General features: G+C 38.1%; 1 protein-coding gene across 4 annotated transcripts in view; it reads right to left on the bottom strand.

Annotated features, from left to right (window-relative positions):
- Tank (TRAF family member associated NFKB activator) overlaps positions 1-21,258 on the bottom strand; it is an 83,404-nt gene that overhangs the window by 36,145 nt on the left and 26,001 nt on the right. For all 4 annotated transcript variants that reach the window (XM_050121693.1, XM_050121701.1, XM_050121687.1 and 1 more), the window contains exon 2: positions 14,693-14,840. In XM_050121693.1, the coding sequence (XP_049977650.1) occupies positions 14,693-14,791 (99 nt within the window). In that variant the 5' untranslated portion in view covers positions 14,792-14,840. The remainder of the gene's footprint in view (positions 1-14,692; positions 14,841-21,258) is intronic.

Consider the following 21,258-nt stretch of genomic DNA (forward strand, 5'->3'; position numbering starts at 1 on the left):
TGCTTGGTATACAGGTATACATTAATTGAGTAACAAGTTAATTAAATTGTTAATGAAATATCTGAGAAATAGATATGCCTTCAAAAATGCCCTGAAGTAATGGAGGGATAATGACCTTGCTTTAGATGCTTGAAAACTAAGTAAAACAAGGTTACTTATCTTTTTTTTTAAATCAAATGATTGTGAATAAACAAATAGCATGAAATCTTTTTAAAAGATGAGAAAATCAATGCAAATCACAGCATTTTAAAACATACAATTACAAAGCAAGTGCATTCCAGTACTATCAAAGACCCTGCAAACAGAAAACTCACTAACAACCACATTGAAAATGTACAACAGTAATGTCTTGTCAACACTTCTGTACAGAGCACAGACATGACAGCTAAAACAGACAGAAGAGAAGATGCTTTTGACAGCCAGTGTGTGTGAATGATTCTTTGAGTCAGATGGCAGCAACAAGTTACCAACTAGGAGATCTGCATGACAACTAACCATCCATCTGTATCAAACACCATCTGGCCGAGATGACTCTGGCTTCTGTGTACTTGACACTCCTTCTAATTCCAAAGACTAGCAAAACAAGTGGTCTACCAAAATCTAAGAAGTAAACAGGTATATAGGTACTTGTGTCACAAAGGGCTGTGTATTCTTTCTTAGTGTTCAACAATAAAACATGATGGAGATCAAATGTATAATAACATATATTGTCAATTTATAAAAAAGGGTTATTCAAGCGCACTCTAGAATCATTAATAAAGCAAAACCTTCATTTTAAAAATTATTCTGACACTGGAGAGCTGGCTCAGCAGTTCATAGCAAAGGCTGCTCTTGCATAGGACTTGGGTTAGGTTCCCAGCACTCACATGGCAGTTTACAACCATCTGTATCGCTAGTTCTGAGGGATCCAACGCCCTCTTCTGGTCTCCGTAGGCACCAGGCATGTGTGTCATGCAGGCAAAGCATTAATATACATGAAAAAATTCTAATAAAAAAGACTTGTTCTTTTATTAAGGAAAAATTTCAGCCTGTCCTCTTCAAAACTATGCTACCATATTTCCAATAATTTTGGACATACAGCTGTTCAAGTTTTCATAAGTTTCATAAATATTAAGATAGAGTTCTGTTAGTTGAATTTTTTCTATTGCAGACAATGGATGCTCTAATTTTTCATATTTCCCAAGATGTTTACTTCCTATACTGGGAGAGAGCTTCAAATGTCTGTAAGCCATTTATAATACCCTACATTGCTCAAATATTATTTCAATCATCTTCAGCATTAATCCCAATATTCTGAAAAAACATTATGGCTTTCTTCCAATGATTTTTACTAGGGAATTCAATAAATGTTGAGTGGATAAAACATAGTCTCAATTTAAAAACATTTTAAATTGCTCCAAGATTAAGGGATATGAAAGTTTTATTGAAGGTTCTGTTTGCACAAAAAATGTTCTCAACAGGAAGCACCACAGTTCATGAAGGAAAATAAATATTACTTACATCAATATAGAGCAGTTTAGACAAAAGTTAATACACAGTCTATTTTTAAAATCTGTCATACAACTTTAGTAATCTGAGCATCAATTTTACTTTTTTTTAGCATACAAGATCATATATTTTGACTTGCACGAAGCTCTTTCTTCAACCATTCTCTGCATACTACCTTAATAAACTCCCCACCCAACCACCCACTAAATACGAGCACTTATCTAAGACATATTGAGTAAGACAGATCAGATTATCGGTTTGATTAGCTACTGCTCGTACTGTCATCCATTTCTCAGGACAGTAAGTGGGGAACCATAAAAAACTACTTTTAAAGTTTTGGTTCCAGAGTGGGGAGTGCTTCTGCTAGGAGTCAAACAAACATTCTGTTGGACTGAAAGCTCAGATTCCTCCCCCACCCCCCATCCCCCCACCCCCGCCACTTTGTGCTTCTGATATTCTTAAAAGCCAACAGGCTAAGAAAGGACTAACAGTATTAGGCAGGTGATTGTTCCAGATTATCAAGGAGAAACTGGATTGCTTCTCCACAATGGAGGTAAGAGATGTCTAGAGTGTAGGAGATCCTTTAGGGTGCTACTATATCCTGTGATTGAAGTCCATGAGAAATTACAATAGCCCCCTTGGGAATGAAGGAATGGGTCATTATGCCAGGAAAAGAGCTAAGACCTGCTGGAGTTCTTGCCAAGGGTGGATGAATTACAGAATGGGTGTAGATGAATATAGTTATAAATACCAGCTAAGGCCATGCAACCTAGAAATGAGGATTATAACTGAAATGAGTGGTTCTCTCATATTTTATAAAGAATGCATTTGTAAAGATATTTATATTTTCTTTATTCAGTTTTTAGTTGTTACATAGCACCAAATAAGAGAATATCAATAATTATTATATTTACATTTTAGATACTAAGAGAATGTCCTTCAAGGGTCACTGCCACATATTCTAAACTTATAATGTATTTGTGGTTGTATGAGGGGCAGTTATATCATGTTAGGTTTAATTATGACCCGGTTATTGTTTTCATTTGGAAATTAATCACGACATAAGGAGGTATGATTGTGTGTCAGGTTGACAAGTAGACTTGTGATGGCTATTCTGGGTTGTCAGCTTGACTACATCTGTAACTAAACACAGAAATGGAAGGGCACATCTGTGAGGAATTTTTGCTTAATGAAAAATGGAAGATCTACTTCTAATCTGGATCTTTGAGGCAGGAACACCTTCAATCCAGGGCTGTGGGACGATGGTCTTTTATCCTGTCACTTGTATTATTTTTAATAAAATGCTGATTGGCCAGTAGCCAGGCAGGAAGTACAGATGGGGCGAAGGTGACCAGGCAGGAAGTACAGACGGGGCGAAGGTGACCAGGCAGGAAGTACAGATGGGGCGAAGGTGACCAGGCAGGAAGTACAGATGGGGCGAAGGTGACCAGGCAGGAAGTACAGATGGGGCGAAGGTGACCAGGCAGGAAGTACAGATGGGGCGAAGGTGACCAGGCAGGAAGTACAGATGGGGCGAAGGTGACCAGGCAGGAAGTACAGATGGGGCGAAGGTGACCAGGCAGGAAGTACAGATGGGGCGAAGGTGACCAGGCAGGAAGTACAGGCGGGGCGAAGGTGACCAGGCAGGAAGTAGAGGCATGGCAACGAGAATTAGAGGAAGACGAACGTTTCAGACCGCAGTCATCACCCAGACACAGAGGAAGCCAGACAAAGAGCAAGATGTGACTGCCTTGCCAAAAAAGGTACCAAGCCACATGGCTAACACAGACAAGTATTATGGGCTAATATAAGTTATAAGAGTTAATAAGAAGCCTGAGCTACTAGGCCAATCCGTTTATAATTAATGTAGGCCTCTGTGTACGTCTTTGGGATTGAACGACTGCAGGACTGGGAGGGATAGAAACCTCTAAATCCAGTCAGTTCTTTTCAGGTGGGGAAATCCATTTCTAAATCTGGGCCACACCTTTGCTGGAAGCTTATATAAGAATGTGAAAGAAGGAAGCTTTTGCTCTTTGCCTGTTTGCTCTCACATCACAATCAAGTCCATTCTTTCACTGGCATTAGAGTCTACTTCTTTGGGATCCCAGTGCACACTGAAGATCAGCTGAGACATCCAGCCTTGTGGACTGAACAACTACTGGATTCTTGGACCTTCTGTTCAAAGGCAGCCACTGTTGGATTAGCTAGACCACAGCCATTTGTAAGTCATTCTATACATTTATTCTCAACATTTTACAATCCAATTTTGCCCCCTGACCCACTTTTAGACCTTAGCTTCTATCAGAAATAAAAAACAGCCTGATATGGTGGTTCAGATCTTAATCCCAGTATTGGGCCATCTCTGTGAGCTCAAGGTCAGTCGTTTTACATAATGAGTTCCAGGACAGCCAGGGTTACACAGTGAGACACATCTCAAAAATAAATAAATAAATAAAGATCCTTACTGGAATGATCAAAAGAAATGGCAAGTATAAAATACTGTTATAGATTAACCTCTTTGTAAATGTTAGTAGATCTTTTTTTCTTTCTTTCTTTTTGAGAAATAGATCTCTTAAATAACAAGAAAAGCACCTACATGTTATTTAGAATTGTGGGAGCTGCTCCACTGGAGTCCCCACTAGGGTAATGGGCTTTGAGTCACTGTAGAGTGCCCTGCAGGGGCAATGTTTTGTGGAGTTGTCAGGGTAGAAGATCTACTCAGATCCCAGACTGCTCAAGTGACCAGTGTGTAATTTTAGCCTGGGAGAATCAAAGGCATGTCATCCAAACCAGGAGACTTACAGAGAGAAAAATGGTGCTGGACCGCCTAAAGTCTTGAGGGTGTACAGAAGATGAGACATGGACTCAAAGAAGATTCTCATGCCTCATGATTTAGTCTTTGCCCTGCTGGGTTTAAATTTGCCTAGCACCCGTTATCCCCTTTTCCTTTCTCATTGTTCCCATTTAGAATGTGAATGTCTATCCTATATTTGTTTTATCATTGAATATTTAAAAAATTTTATGTGTAAAGATGCTTTCCCTGCCATGTATTTCTGTGTATCACTTGTATGCAGTGTCCATGAGGGCCAGCAGAAGGCATGGGATTCTCTGGAACTGGATAAACAGAAGGTAAGCTGCTATGTTGATTCTGGGAGGCTAACTCTGGTCCTCTGGAAGAGCAGCCTTAACTATTTAACTACTAACTCACCTTTCCAGCTCCCTAACATCGTATTTTTAAGCAGATAACGTGTTTGCTTTTATAGGCTTCCAACTGGTAAGGAATGTGTTACAGGATGAACTGTACCTCGGGTCTCATCTGTATCTGATCTACAGATTCAAGCAAGACTTTGTACTTAGGATTTTTAAAGCTGTTATTGAAATGCATCAAGCCTTTGAAGAATGAAGTTTACACACATGAATTTGGGAGTGGAGATAGCAAGGGCAGAATGGTATGTTTTGAATGTATCCCTGAAAAATTCATGCTGAAGAGGTTAATGGGCCAGGGTTCCCTCAGTAATGGGATTAAGGCCTTTAAAAGGGCCATAAACATAGTTCAGCTCTTTTGCCCTTCTGTAACTTCAGTCAGCTGAGGATTCATGTTTATCCCTCACAGAGGATGCAGTTAATAGGAGCTACCGTCCAAATGGGCACCAGGCCCCTACAAGACATTCAGAGATGCCTAAAAGTTTTCACAAGACATTTCTGAGGATTAAAATCTGGGAGAAAGATACGGAGACATTTTAAATTGTAAGGAACAGAAAATTATTTGATGTTCAAAACTGACAATATCTACAGAAGAAGAAAAAACCAGCAATAATGTTAATACCCATAGCTTCAATAGAAAAAACAGAATGGGCCAGGTGGTGGTGAAGCACGCCTTTAGTCCCAGCACTTGGGAAGCAGAGGCAGGTGGATCTCTGAGTTAGAGGCCAGTCTGTTCTACAAAGTGAGTTCCAAAACAGCCAAGGTTGCACAGAGAAACTCTGTCTCAAAACACCCTCAAAACACCCCCCCCCAAAAAAGAATGAAATGTTTTATCTACTCTACATAGAGAATATGTTGAGGGCTGAAGGAAAGGGAAGTAGAGTGTTAATACTGAGACTATTTATGTCAAGTCAAAGTGATTGGTTGTGGGTTGCAAAGCTTTCAGTACTTCTTAATCACATATATGCTTAACATTTAACAAAAGTACTTTAAAATGTTTTTAATTATTATTTTCTATTTATGAATATTTGGTCTGCATGTGTACCAATGAATGCCTGGAACCTGCAGAGGCCAGAGAGGGTGTTTGAGCCCTTGAAATTGGAGCCACAGAAGTTGTAAGCCTGCTATATGGGTGCTGGGAACTGAACCTAGGCCTCCTGAAAGAGCAATAAATGCTCTTAACTCCTGAGCTGTCTCTTCAGTACATGTGACAGTACTTTTTATATTTATATTCTGAAACAGGGTCTCTAGCCTAGGTTGCTGCAAACCCACACATACCCAAGGATAACCTAGAACTGATCTCCTGAGAGCTGAGATCAAAGGCATGCAGTACCACACCTTATTCATGAATTGCTAGGGGTTGAATCCAGTGTCTTGTGTATGATAGAAAAACTATATCCTACCACCTAAGCTACAGCTACCGCTCATAGAAGTATTCTGTAAAAAGTAGTACCCATAATATAGTGCTTTGGTATTAGCCATTACAAAATATTACTTATTGTTGTATATTAGTTACCAGAAAGCACTGCAGAGTACCCATGATAAAAAAGAGGACATAGCCAAATTTATGGTCTTTAAGCTCCTTGCTTAACAAATTGGATGACTTTAAATATCATACATCAGTTACCTTTCTTATTTGTATGAAGAAAAACTTACAAATTAGCACCTAAACAATTTCTGAATTAAGACTGCTTCCTTTCTATGTAAGCCTGTTAATTTTTCGTCTTTAATCAAGACTGAGCAAGAATAGACAAATTTTACTTCACATATTTCTTTGCAACAAAGCAATCACTATCCCCTGATCATATACTGAGAAGACTCATGGACAAGGATAAGAGGTCCACTGCAGGGCATCTTCTACAGCCCAGTATTTATGGCTCATAAATGGCAATCAGCTTACAAAATTCAACTGTTTTGTTTTAGTACTGATTCTTCTGGAAAGATGGTCAAGAGAATTTACTTAAATCTTTCTTAAATATATTTAGTTTCTCATAGAACAACAGCAGAAATCAGTGACAGGCAACTTGGCATGAACAATAGAACAATTAAGTATTTAACTTCACATTTTAAAGAATACTGTAGTGTTTGAAACTCTGCATGTAACCTCATCATAGCCAAAAAATGTGCAAGGACTGCTCATTATTCCCCATATCTCCTCTCATTCATCCTGCTCGAAATACAGTGTTTTAGCTGGCTAGATGGCACTATGCTAAAGAGTATACTTAGTAGTCTTCTTTCCTTTTAGGTATGACCATATCACCAAAATCAAGCTCTGCTATGTTCCTTCATCAGTAGGGAGGGAACCAAAAGTTGGGCCCTTTCCTCCAAACATATGCTATGCCAGGACGGTAGCAGCACAAAGGCAAGAAAAATGTCACAAAATGTCCAGCCATTCTGAACGTGACTTTTCTTTAGCAGGCATAACCTTGGCTGCTGTAGATCATTGGTTTTTCCAGCTCTTACAACTTATTATGGGTCCATCTTTATATATTTGATGCTTTTGTATGGGAATGTAGGCCTAAAACTTAGTAGCCTCTCATCTTGTGACTGTCTCTTGACAGGTCAAATCTTTAGAAAGACTGCAACATTGGAAAGAGCAGTTGGGCTCAGTCACTTTTCTGCCCTCACTGTTTCTATTGTTTTCTCTTGCTCTGTAATCATTACTTAAAGCACCACCTTTTATCACAGCAAAAGTCATCAAGTTGCTGATGAGCTCAATTTGCATTTCTAAGTGTGACTCTACTTCAAAGGCCCATCTTCAGCTGCTTGCTGAGCACCTTCCCTAGCTACTACTTAAGCTCAATATCTGAACAAATAAACAACAACCCCTTAACCAGTATCAACAGATATATAGTATTTTGTATTTCTGAGGCCATAGCTTCAATCTTCAGATCAACAAGACTGAAAATCTTGGAAGTGGTAGACAATTTTTAAAAATCCAGGTTTGACTTCAAAGCTTTTGCTCTTATCTTATTATTGACGTTAGAAAATGTGTCACTTCTAAATGAGCTTGTTTTACCTAGAAAATTCAATCTTACATCTTAAAGTATATGAAGGAAGAAAATCAATGAGTTAGACTTGGTAATTTATAGAACAAATGACCACATAAGAAAATCTCTAAAATGCTAAAATGTACATGTTGGCAACAGCCTTATATGAGAAGCACATTTTGCATCTAAGAGCACACTGACCCTTGGCAGACTAAGATGGAGGGAAATGAACTGCACAAAGGATGTTCCCACCTCAAGGGTCTGGGAATGCGCTATTCAAGAACTAAGGCTTGTTCTGTTCTCATATATTTTTCTAGTCATACTTCCTTGTCTTTGTTCCCCCTGGTAAACAAAACAATTTACAAAACATTGTATTTCCTTATAAACATAGTTTAATGATTATATAGTATCTTTTCATACAACTGCCTCTAATAAAATCTGAGTACTAGGGACACTGCATCCCTCAAGTTTCTAGCAAGCTCTTTGGGTACCCGTGACCTCACTGCTGACAATTCACATTATAGAATCTACATCTCGTTTTATGGACTGAGCTCTATTATTCACGTTAGATAGGTATTTTCCCCTCAAAAAATGTTACAGGAAAAGTTAAGTTTTGGTGGTAGCACACGCCTTTAATTCCAGCACTAGGGAGGCAAAGGCAGGCAGAACCCTGTGAGTTCAAGGCCAGCCTGGTCTACAAGAGCTAGTTCCAGGACAGGCTCCAAAGTTACAGAGAAACCCTGTCTCGAAAAACCAAAACCAAAACAAACAAACAAAAAAGATAATAAGATCAAATATGAAACCCAATGCCAAAATGGCTGTTTTATTATACCACAGATGATTTAATGGCTAATAAATCTCAATTTTTGCAGTTGACACACCACTTCAAAATGAGGACAATTACACTGTTTTCCAAGGATACAAATACCTCAAATGAACTTGTGTGATACTGCCTATCCAAAAGATTGGACAATGAAGTAGGTTATGGGACAACAAAAGGACAAATACCATCCTAGCCTATCATTTCCAGTTCTGGAGCAGCACTTATGAAGAAAACACAAGGCATTTAATTATATGACTGTCTCTCTTTCAGAACTGTTATCATCTGATATTTTGGTCATTCTCACATATTCAACAACTCTGGTTCTTTCACACAGCTTCTCTAAACCCCATTAGTCACTCTAGGAAGTGTTCTACTTCCTCAACTCATTCTAGCTACCTACTCTCATGACTTAAGACAGGGGATTCTAACCATCAATTGGTGCTAAGTTGGCAATATAGTCTTTCCATTCTTCCAAACGACCTCCACCATCAACAGCCTTTGTTCTTAATATCTTGTTTGTAGTTCCAACTCATGTTTCCGGGTACATAATTGTCATCACCTGTTTGTACTTACACTCCTTTTACTCTCAATCCTGAATTAGCATCTTAATGTGTGAGAACACCACTTAACTTTGGATCTTACCTACAGCTGCTGAAAAACAACCAGCAAACATATAAACTGTTATTACTAAAAACTCAAAATAATTTGAATGTAACATTTTTTTCTTATTTCTCACTCTCAAATCACTTTATCTAGTAGCTGACGCTGTATTTCACAGAAAAAAACCCACTTTTACATGAAACTCTTTTTTTAATCACTTCCTCTGACATCCACATTTATCTTTGTGTGTGTGTGTGTTTCAGTCTTTTTCTCTCCAGTCCTGAGAGAACATTTGTGTTCTACTCCTGGTTAGTTTCAAACCTAAGCTCAGCATTTCTACAAACAAACCAAGTGGCTGCCTCCTTCTCCCCTTCTTTCTTGAATTCAGCTCTCTGCTAACCTGTATGCCATTTGGGCAAGAAACTGCTCTTGCCTGAACTGCTAGACTGGAATTGCAGGAACCACAGAAAAATGACTGCTGAAGCTGCCTAAAGGTGAGACAGTCCTTTGAGGTTCCTGCTTCATGAAAGAGTGTGTAAGACTTTCTGCAGGACACAGAAGAAATTGGCAAATTGTCAATATAGGTGGAACTGTCTTTGAAATTTTCTGTTTCATGGAAAAGTCTGCCGAATACTATGGGCCAGTAGGCTGAAGATGGGTGCCTGCATCATTACAGAAGACCTTTGGGTGACAGTCCAGGTAGCAAGATGTCTCTTATCAATTCTAGAGTTTTGGAAGTTGCTTACAATGCACTTCCTGTTAACTTAGGTAATATTATATCCATCTGGTGTCTTTGATGGAGTTGAAGAATAGATAGTTATAGGTTTCCTTAGTTATGATAATAGATATAAATATTGTAACTGTAATTCTGGCTTGATACCTGTTTTGTTATATGTAATTTTACTATGTTAACATTAAAACTTTCCTTTTTATTTAAACAGAAAAGAGAAATAGTGTGGGAAGTCCTTCTGTATATGTGTTGCTTTTACTGGTTAACAAAGAAGCTGCTATCAGCCAATGGCTTAACAAAATATAGCCAGGCTGGAAGAGATATCTATAGAGAGAGAGTAGGCAGAGTCATGGAGAAGCCATGTAGTCACTGGAACCTGTAGAAACTTTGCCAGTAGGCCACGACCTCATGGTGCTGCACAGATTAATGGAGATGGGTTAGTTAAGGGTGTAAGAGCTAGCCAATAAGAAGCCAGACTAGAACTAATAGGCCAAGCAGTGATTTAATTAACACAGTTTCTGTGTGGTTATATGAAGTCTAGGTGGCTGGGAAATGAACAAGTAGCTTCCCCCAACAGTTGTGCTGCCAGGAACTGAATTATTCTTTGTGCCTTCTCATTAAAGCTGTCTTTCTTCATTTCACTCATTCTAAAACACAAAAACACTTCTCTAGCCTTCACAGGTTTTGGCAGTTGTCTGTCCTTTGCCTTTGTTCCCCAGGCCTCAGTGTACTATGTTCCCCTCTCCACTAACAGCCCTAGAATTTCAACAACCTCCACACATGGCCAAATACAATGCCACCTTCCACTATCCTCTTATCAAGTCACTTGGCTATCTAGTTGTGCTAACTACTGTACCCTTCCTGAGACCCCTTTCCTGTGGCTTCTGTTATGTTTTCTTCTCTAATTTGTTCCTGGCTTTGTAGACTATTTTTGTTGTTGTTAAGTCTCTTTAAAGGGCCCCCCTTTATGTTTCTTCTTTAAAATCCCAGTGTTCTCTGGGTCTCTGTCTTCAAACTGCTTAAACTACATTCTAAATTGCGAGTCTTTCTCTTCCTTTCATTCTAACATACTTTCGTTTTTTAAATATTTATTCAAGCTACTACACATTCTAACTGAGAAATACCATTTAAAACTACACAGTCTTGTTCTAGCTCTAGTCACTATCTTAGTCACGGTTATATTATATTACCACGAAGAGACCCATAATCAAGACAACCATTAAAAGAGAAAGCATTTAACTGGAGGCTTGCTTAGTTTTAGAGGTTTAGTCCACTATCATCACTTGCAGGAAGCATGCAGCATGCAGGCAGAGTACTGGAGCAGCAGCTGAGAACTATATCCTGACCATAGGCAGAGAGAGAGAGAGAGAGAGAGAGAGAGAGAGAGACTGACTGACTCTGGGCTTAGCATGAGCTTTTGAGACCTCAAAGTCCCTCCTCACACACTTCCTCCAACAAAGCCACCCCCTTTATCCTAATCTTTTCATATAGTGTCACTCCATGGTGACTAAGCAGCCAAATGTATGAGCTTGTGGGGACCATTCTTATTCAAACCATCAGTCTCCATACAGAACTCCTTGTAAGCCTACAGAACAGTGTTCATACCTACCCATCAGATAGTTCACCCATATGTTCCACAGGTCTAAACCTAAGAATTAGAACTGCAATATATATATTATTTCCCCATAACCGAACTCTAAGTTCTTCATCACTCTTGATTTCAGTGATCAGCATTAAACTAAACATTATAGAGTCTACTTTCATCATCTTCCTAAGTGACCTACACTCAGGTGCCACCTTCTTGTCATTTTATCTACTAGAGAAATTTTAGGTCACTGGGTGGTGGTGGCATACAATTTTAATCCCAGCAGTTGGGAGGCAGAGGCAGGAGGATCTTTGTGAGTTTGAGGCCAGCCTGGTCTACAGAGTGAGTTCCAGGACAGTCAGGGCTATGCAGAGAAACACTGTCTGGAAAAAAGAAATTAGGTCTTTTTTAAAATTCACACATAACTGCTAATTCAGTGCCTTATTTTAAATTCTTAAAATTATTGATATTCAGGTTTTTATTTTTCTCAACCAAAGTGCAATAAACCTACATATACTTACTATCTAATATATGTTAGTAAAGGTTTAATACATTACACAATTATTAATATATGAATTTTACATTAATGCACATATTGTAATTTATAAAGTATAAAGATTGCCATTTTTAATATAATTTACACTTAGAACATATGTAACATGTCTTCAGTATGTTCGCTGGGTTCTTTGTCAGTGTCAAGAGTTTTCTAAAGCATAAAATTCTTCAGTAATTTCTGACTAATTAAAGATACATACTTAGTCATATTCTTCATGATGGGGCTATTATCTTTACAGCTTCTTTTCCCATAATACCTCATCATTTTTAATGAAGTCATAGGACCACCTTGTAAGACATGCAAGGTAGCAAACACGCCCTCACTTCTTGTATTACAGACACACGTGCGTGATCCCTGTCTCCTAGCTTACTATGTTCTTCCTAACAAGAGTTCTTAGCCCAAATGTGAACTCATATTGTGCTGACCTGACTCACAAAGAAAGAATTAGATGCCTCTTCCCTAGGTCACACACTACCTGATCTTTTCTGTCATGTCTGATAACAGTCAGCTATCAGCCAGTGAGCCTCTTTTTCTTTTCTGTTTTTTAAAAGTATATATGCAATAACCATCTTATTTACTACCTATTTGAACATCTGAAAGTTCTAAAATGTATAATAATGTTTTACTTATTTTAGTATTCTCAAAACTGCATCATCTTCTTCCCTAGTTCCAAGGTACCCTAAACACAAATAGAACTGTTAAGTCCCTTAATGAGCCTAATTGTGACGTAGGAAGACAAAAATTTGTTTTTTTTTTTACTTTTTTCCTACATTAAATAATTTTTGAAGGCCCTGTCATATCATGCCCTCTTCCTTCTAGCTACTTAAAATGAGAAGATTTAGAGTCTTTAGTTCACTCAATAACACTATTCTTTTACAAACAAAGAGAAGATTCACAAAGAATAAAGATGGATTTTGTAGAATTCAGGAAGGTATATACAGAAATGTTTAATAGTAGCTGGATTACCTAGAAAGGAAGAAATTGTATAGATGACACACTATATTTATTGAATGAACAAAGAACTTCATGGATAGCCTCTTTTGACTTCAAAATTTCATGAATAATGTTTTTTCTTCATATATATCTATATGTGTGCTTGTATGTTCATGTTTGTGGGCAAGTGTGTGCACGTGGAGGCCTGAGATAGATTCTAAGTTTCTTCAATCACTTTCAACCTTATTCATGGAGGCAGGGTCTGTCAAGTGAACCTGAGAGCTTGCAAATGTGTTAGAATGATTATCTGGCTTTCAAGAGTTGGAATTACAGACAGATCACTATGCCCACCCAACATCTACATGGATGCTGGGAATCAAATCTGACCGTCATGCTTTCATGGCAACTACTTTAAACCACTAGCTCCTCAAGGACTTTTTTAACCAGAGGAATCAATGCAAGTTCCCCTACCTCCAACTGCCTGTGGAGGAATAAGCTAACATTCCTCCTAGTAGATCTACTGGCTCTTATTTTCATAAAGGCCTACTTGCAAAATTGATCCTTTCATATTTGGAAACTGACTTTTAAAACATTCTTAAGTGGTAAGACTGTGACTGCTGAGTCGGCCTATTTAGACAGAGTAATAAGTCTATGGAGGATCTACTTTCCCCGCATGTGGACGTTTGGTAGATACAGTGTATCTGTGAAGCCAGCTCTGAACTCAAAAATAACAGCAAAACCCAGTGACTGTGAATGTTAGAGTGGAATTTCTTACACTTGGCACACATGTGACAGAACTTGTGAAGCTGGGGAAGTCCACAGGAAGAGGGAACAGACTCCTCCAGACCTTTCCACGTGTCTTTTCCATGAGTCCCGATTATGAACTTATGCCACATCACTGTAATAATTTATCATCTTCTGTTCTATCTTAACTGTCATAAAGAATGGAAGATGATAAATTAATAACAAATTTAGTTCCAGGATACATTAGTTCCTGGTACCCAAGTGACAATATGAAAAAATGGAAAGAAACAATGCAAAACTGAGAAGCAGTGATTAAAGTCTTTCAGTTATAAAACGACTTTATATTTATTTCTTATATAAAAGAGTGACATTTAAAAGCTATATACGGAGAAACTGTAAAAGCTATATACTGAGACAGTGTGCCTGATCTAATGGGAGCTCACCAAATCCAGCTGGACCAGGACTGAATGAGCATGCAATTAAACCAAACTCTCCGAATGTGGCTGAAAATGGGGGCTGACTGAGAAGCCATTGATAAAGGCACTGGGACTTGTTTCTACTGCATGTCCTGACTTTTTGGGACCCTAGTCTATTTGGATGCAAAGCTTCCTAGACCTGGATATGGGGGAGGGGGGCTTGGACTTCCCACAGGGCAGGGTTCCCTGCTCTCTCTTAAGGAGGGAGGAGGAGGGAAGAGGGTGATTGGAGAATGGGAGGGGAATGGGAGGAGGGAAGAAAGTATAAATTTTTGAATGGAAAAATAAATTTAAAAAAATTTAAAAAAAAGAAAAAAAGAAACAATGTTCTATCTTAATCATAATCACTTTAAAATTAATCCATCAAATCAACCTTTTCCATAGGACACAAAATGTTTTTAAAAGGTAACAAAAATCTCAATGTTATTATTTTATTATTTATTATTATACTCTTGTGTTTTAATAACTATAGTTCTCCAAATATTTTCTAGCAATCAAACATTCTCAGTTCTTAACCTCAATTGCCAAGAAAAATAATCAGCTTTCCAATCCAAAGCACACACCTTCTGCTGCAGCTCTCTTACTGCCGAGTCTCGGTCCATGCACGCTTGTCGGAAGGCTTCATATGCTCTGTTGAGTTGCTCACCAATGTTTTTATCCATTCCTCTTTGTCCTGTATCATCACTATAAAGGATGGGATGAATGCCAACTCTGGAAAATATAAGAACAACTTAGATAGTTATTAAAGTTACACACACTTTTTAAGTGTTTCCTAAAGAGTCCTATAAACATAATACTAGGTGATATCAAGGTTTATAAAAACATAAAAGTTTTACCTGAAATCATGACATAAAATATGAAATCTACACTCTTAAGTAAAATATTTTTTAATATTCCAGTTCCTAAGTCATGGTCCAGTTCATAAAAATTCTGCTTTGTGAATAGGACCCTGTAAATATTGTCTAAAAATGGACAAAGAGCATTATTAATACTTTAGCATAGAAATGTACAACATGATTAGTAATGTGGGAAGGGACTTCTTTTTACTAAATGGATCGTTACTTCTACTTATAAGGTGAATTCTTGCTACACTGAATTAGAGCAAAACTAAATAGATAATAAATGTTTGTGGATGGAGTTCACACTGTTGTTATCACAGAGCAATTAAAATGTGTGAAAATGCTCTTATTTTAGAACAAAATCTAGGGAGAGCTCCTGTTGGATTGTACATTAAAAAAAGAAAGCTTGCATCTCTTCAGGCTCAGCCCACTACCTATTAGTCTCCTAACTTCCCTGCTGCTTCTGAACTACACATATTTTCTCCGAGGAGGTAATTTGGTTTTATCATCTCAGTTTGCCTAACATCCCTCTAATACATTCCTTGGCACTGAGCAGAGAGCTCCTTAATGATCAGGACTCTTCCCGTGCAGTTATAAAAAATACAACCCGAACCTTCCTTTTAGGATTTTCTAAAAGCCACAGCAGAGATTCAATTCTCTATTGGTTTTCAAGGACAACCAGTTTTTTTGAGGGCCCCCAAAATCTTTATAATCTTGAAATTTTAAAACATATTTACTTTATGCACAGTTATACCCAGGTGTCACAGCACAGATGTATAGGTTAGAGACAACTTGCATGAGTCTGTTCTCTTTCTGGGGATCAAGTACTTAAATCATTATATTTAAATATAATTCACATAAAACAAAATTTAACATTTTCAAGTATATACTAGGGCATGTACTATGTGGTAGAACTGGTACAATTTTGTCCATTTTTATCCTGACAAAAACACTGAACCTATTAAAAGCTAACATCAACTTCCCACCTCCCCATCTCCTAGCAAATAATTGGCTTGTTCGAATGGATTTGCCTCTTTGTATCATTTTATATAGATGATATGGTAAGGGTTGGGGAGACAGGTCAGTGGTAGAGTACTAATCTCTAACATGTTCAACACCCTAGTTTAACCCATAATAATCATAAAAGTAAACAAATGTAATCATACAACACAAGGCCTCAACGTGCAACTTCTTTCACATAAGAAATTATTCCTGAGGTTCATCCATGTTGTAGAATATAACAATAATTTATTCTTATATAGTTGAATATATTCCAAATATTGTATATTCACTAAATGGATATATAATATTTTCTTTACCCATTTCTCAATTGCTGGATATTCAGTTTTTTTTCAACTTTTAAGCTACTATGAATAAAACTATGAACATTTGTGTATAGATTAAAAGTTTTAGTAATTTATTATTTTATGTATAAAGGAGGCTTTTTTCTGCATGTATTATCTGTATACCTCATACATGCTCAGTGTCCAGAGGTCAGAGGATGGCATCAAACCCCCTGGGCCTAGAATTACAGATGGTTGAGTCAGCATGTGGGTGCTGGGAATAGAACCTGGGTCCTCTGGAAGTGCAGTCAGTATCTTAACTAATAAGCAGTCATTATGCTCCAGTTTCCTGTAGAGAGGAGTTTCTAGGTCAAATGATAGTTCTATACTTAACTATTTTGGGTTTGTCAAATTGCTTCCATAATGGTTGTGCAATTTTACATTTCCACTAGCAATGCACAAAGGCTCCAATTTTTCTACATCCTCACAACACTTTCTATAGTCCTTTTAAAAAAATGTAGATCGTCATGACATCTATGAACCACAAGAATCACCAGCATGGCAATAAAGGCACTCATGTTGGCGCTAACCAACAATTGTCTAATTGGACTTAAGCCCCATTCAGCAGAAGAGAAAGCATTCCTGGTGTTAGAAATCGTCCAGTTTCACTAGGTTAGTGAGGTCATGGATCTTAGAGAGCCTACCATCCCCACTTTATTAGAGCAGCTTAATTCCTAACTACATTCTCAATATTATCCTCATACTTACAGTGAAGAGCAGGTCCCACCCTCATCAAAGAAGCTTCAGCAAATGAGAACCAACACAGAAAACCACAAGAGGACAGAATACAGAGATGAACAGATGGTTGGGGATATCTGGTGTGGATATATGAACAGCACAAATCCTCTCTTAAGGCTCAAAGAACACCTCGAAAGATGGTGCAGAAAGACTGTAAGAGCCAGAGGACTAGGACGTCTGCTGTGAGACAGTGCCTCCTAGAAATGCTGCCTAAACTAAGATCTGAACAGCAGCATCAACAGACATGCTAATGTAGAAGGGGAAAATCTCCCAGGGGTGAGGTGCACAAGCCTAGGCAAAGAATTATAAGTTAACTGCTAAAAGAGGGAGAATTGGCCTCACCAAGGACGAGTTCCCTAACTGGTTACCTTTATGTGGACAGACTTTTCCTGAGGAGAGTCAATATACACATCCACTCACCCCAAAGAGGAAGCCTGTGACAGACAAAAGTATGGATACCAGCAAAGTTCAACTTGGTAAATCAATGAGTTTTGCTGTGGTTCTTACAGAAATGACTCAAGGACAGCAAAGCCTATCCCAGTTTGGGTGATAGTTCACAAAACCTGGAAACCTGGAGCATACGGCACAGCTGATAGGCAGCTCAACAGATTGGAAGGTGTCCCTTCCAGGTGGCTCTGTTGGTCTGACCCTTTCCATACAGTTCAACTGGGGCCCTTTTTCTTTCAGCTTGCTTGGCTGGTCCTTGCTTCCTCTAGGCTGTTGGGCTGGTCAGAATCTTCTTTAAAGCTTGGCTAGACTTAAAGTGACTCTAAGCAGTCTACTATTTACATACTTTTGGAAAGAGAGGGCTAGAGAATCTGGTCAGTTTCAGGAACTTCCTGAAGCTATTCTGAATTGTTTACTTCCTGTCATAATTGAGCTTCTATGCCGGACAGAGTGTCTGACCTACCCTTAGAGATCCTGTTGTTTTGTCTCCTTGTAAATAATTGGTCCTAAATAACTGGTTGCTTTACTTTCTTTTATAGCTTATGTCTTAACAAGTTTCCTTCCAAAATTACCTCATATTAAAAATATGTTTTTAATTAAAATAAAGCTATATATGCTGAGAAATTAAGTTTTGGTTGATACAAATAAGTAAATGATACATCATTTAATTCAATCAGTTTGGTTGATACAAATAAGTAAATGTTACATTTTATTCAACCAAGAAGGGAAATGTGTTTTACATTAGTGACATTGAACAGAGGAAAAGGAAGGTCTCTGGGTACAATTACATGTCAATTACATTTTGGTGTGCTTTTTGAAAAAAATTATCACCCTTCAGGAAAATAATTTTTATTGAATTAAACATGTTCAAATCCAAACACAGTGACCAATCATCTCCTTCTCTTAAGTTCTAAGTTCTAATTTTTTAGCAGATATTGATGAGGGACACTATGTTCAGAACACTGACAGATGGGTGTAACTATCAAAAAGCTGTCTTTGTCATTGATTTTGACTTTCAGCTGGATGGAATGATGTGGAGGTAAGGCTCCCAGAAAAGGCAGAACAAGAACGAAGAAGCTCAGGTCCTTGACACTGAAGTTGCTAGGTCAGGTCTGGACATCCCATACTTTAATTTTAGTTTTATGAATAAGAAATCATTTGTCTTGAGTAACCACTGTCACTGTTCTGTGGATTTCTAAAGAAAAGAGATAAACTATATATAATATTCGAGACAGGTTCAGTGCTGAACACATAGTATATGATGCTTTTCTTCTGCTCAGGAGACACATAGTCATGGGGTTTACCTTTTTACTCATTAAACCTTAAACCTTATAATTAGTGAGGTGGACAAATAAGAAAATAACCAACCCAAGAAGCTAGTTAAATGTTAGATAAAAGGCATGATCATACTTTGATAGGAATTTGTCTAGCAAAAGAGTTAAGTATTTGCAAGACTTCATGGTTGGGTCTGGTTGGAGTTTTGTGCATTTTTGTGTTAGAAAAGAAGAATGAGCTGTTAAAGAACTAAATAGAATTCAAATAGGCAAAAAAAAAAAAAACTAAATAAAAAAATTGTGAAAACTTCATACAGGATACAACAAAATGGGTCCTAAAAGATGAGAGGGACTTCAGAAGAACAGAATTAGAAAAACAGCATTCACTCAGAAATAGCGACGGCACAAAGAGGCTGTATTTGGTGACTGGGGTACTCTGTTTATGGAAGTCCAGTGCAGAGAGTATGCGAGAGAGGAGTCGTGATCTGATACAGTCAATCATCGCGTATGACTGTGCTGCACGCTATTCATAAAGCTTAGAGCGGCCCTTCAGGGACTGCAGAGTGCAGTTACTGCATAAACTCCAAACATGCTCAGGGAAGAGCACAAAATGCCACTAAAAACTCAGCCTTTCACCTATTGAACTAAGGGTTTATTCAGCAGGGCACAGACACATTTTTACAAGGTAGACTTGACTTCTCATGTCCTTGATTTCAAACAAAGGGGACTGTCCAGGTAGAGCCTATTCAGTGCATCAACTATACCCAAGGCGTACCCAAGAAGGAGGCCACTGCCGTTGTTTGAAAGCGGCTCAAACGTTACATTGCTTGGCCCTTAAGAACTGGTGCTCTTTGGGAAGGAAGTGGAACCTTCAGAAGATAGCACTTTGGTGAGTGTGGGCCTTGGAGTTTGATAGTCTGGTCCCACTTTTTGTCCTCTCTCTCTGCTTCCTCACTGGATTAGTGTGTCCAGGTGTCTCACACTTCTGCCTGCCCATACAGCTTAAACTATAAGCCATTGCCTTCTTAAGCCGCTTCTTGCCAAGCACTTGGTATGGTGGTACATCTATAACTCCAGCTTAAGAGGCTGAGGCAAAAGGACTGTCACATGTTTGAAGCCAGTCTGGGCTATAGAGTAATACCCTCTGTCCAAAAAACAAGCAAGCAACCAAATAAACTGAAAACACAAAAAATAGCTTTCATACGAAATATAACAGAGGCTACAGTCACCAGGGACATATCTGAAGTATCTTCAGCAGCATCTATGTGCTTCCTAGATCATACATGAAGCTTCATTAACTATGTTAGTTCTGCTATTCACTGTAAGATGGCTAAAGAACTGGTTTCATAAAGCATGGAAATACAGTTGCACTGATTTAGAGTCACCACCAAAGCTTATGTAAAGTACTGAGTCTTCAGAATAAAGAAAATGTATCATCTATAAAAATAAAACAAAATTCTAATTATATTTTTTTAAAAAAAGAAAAAGAGAGCGAAGGTAAGACTGGATGCTAGCATGGAGTGCAGACCAGCAAAGAAAACGATGTGGGAATCGTCTTTAGAAACGACTGCTAGATTCTAGATGAAAGTGAATAAAACCAGAGAAAATAAAAGGTGAGTGGATTCAAGAGACACTTCAAAGTTGAAATTAACATGATTTCTGATGGCCAACTTGATAAGAAGGCACTAATGATTCTATACTAGTCAGACACGAAATGGGTGTTAGGCTCTGCATCCCGCTCAACACGGCACCTAAGATGGTTCTGCTGCAAGTGGCCTATTAGTACTTTTCCCGAAGTAAAAAGACAGTAGTGAAAAACACGGGAAAGGGACAACGCTTACAGGGTTGGGTGGGGAGGTTGAGGATACAGTGAACTAAATTTTGAACAAGAATGCTAGAAAAGATAACTCATAAGGAAGAAAGAGCCAATTGATAACTTATTAGAACTAAAGGTTAAATATGTTTCCCCACTGTTTTTATTCCTTGTGTCTGTTTTGAATGTTCTGACACTATGGTAGACCTCTGAACAGTCATATCTACTCTTCTCACCAAGAAGATGTAGGAAAACTTCAATTTAAAAACAGAAATCGCAAAGAGAGAGAAGCAGAATTTATTATTAGACCACTTTGTATCATTAACAGTTATACATTTTTTTCCTCTCCCACATATAAACCAAAAAAGACAGGCTTGCTAACCTATAAGATGCTAGAAGGAAATCTAGGAAATTCATAAAACTTGCTTTCTAACATAATTCTATAATTTTCTAAAAAGAGATTAGATTAATGAAATAGGAAGTAATGCAGGTCTGTTCACCTTTACACACAGATAAAAACAGGGAAAATAAATCTCTGGCAGAGTGCTTGACCACATGACTTGTTTTACTACTTCTGTGTGTACGGACATGTGCAGGGGCCATGTACAGACTGGAGGTAAATGTTGGACGTCCTGCTTGACGTTCTCTACTTTACTCCCTTGACACGGAACTGAA

This window comes from Alexandromys fortis, unplaced genomic scaffold (genome assembly GCF_014885135.2).
Source record: "Alexandromys fortis isolate MF-2015 unplaced genomic scaffold, M_Fortis_MF-2015_v1.1 scaffold_8_9099976_23576923, whole genome shotgun sequence".
NCBI classification, from domain to species: domain Eukaryota; kingdom Metazoa; phylum Chordata; class Mammalia; order Rodentia; family Cricetidae; genus Alexandromys; species Alexandromys fortis.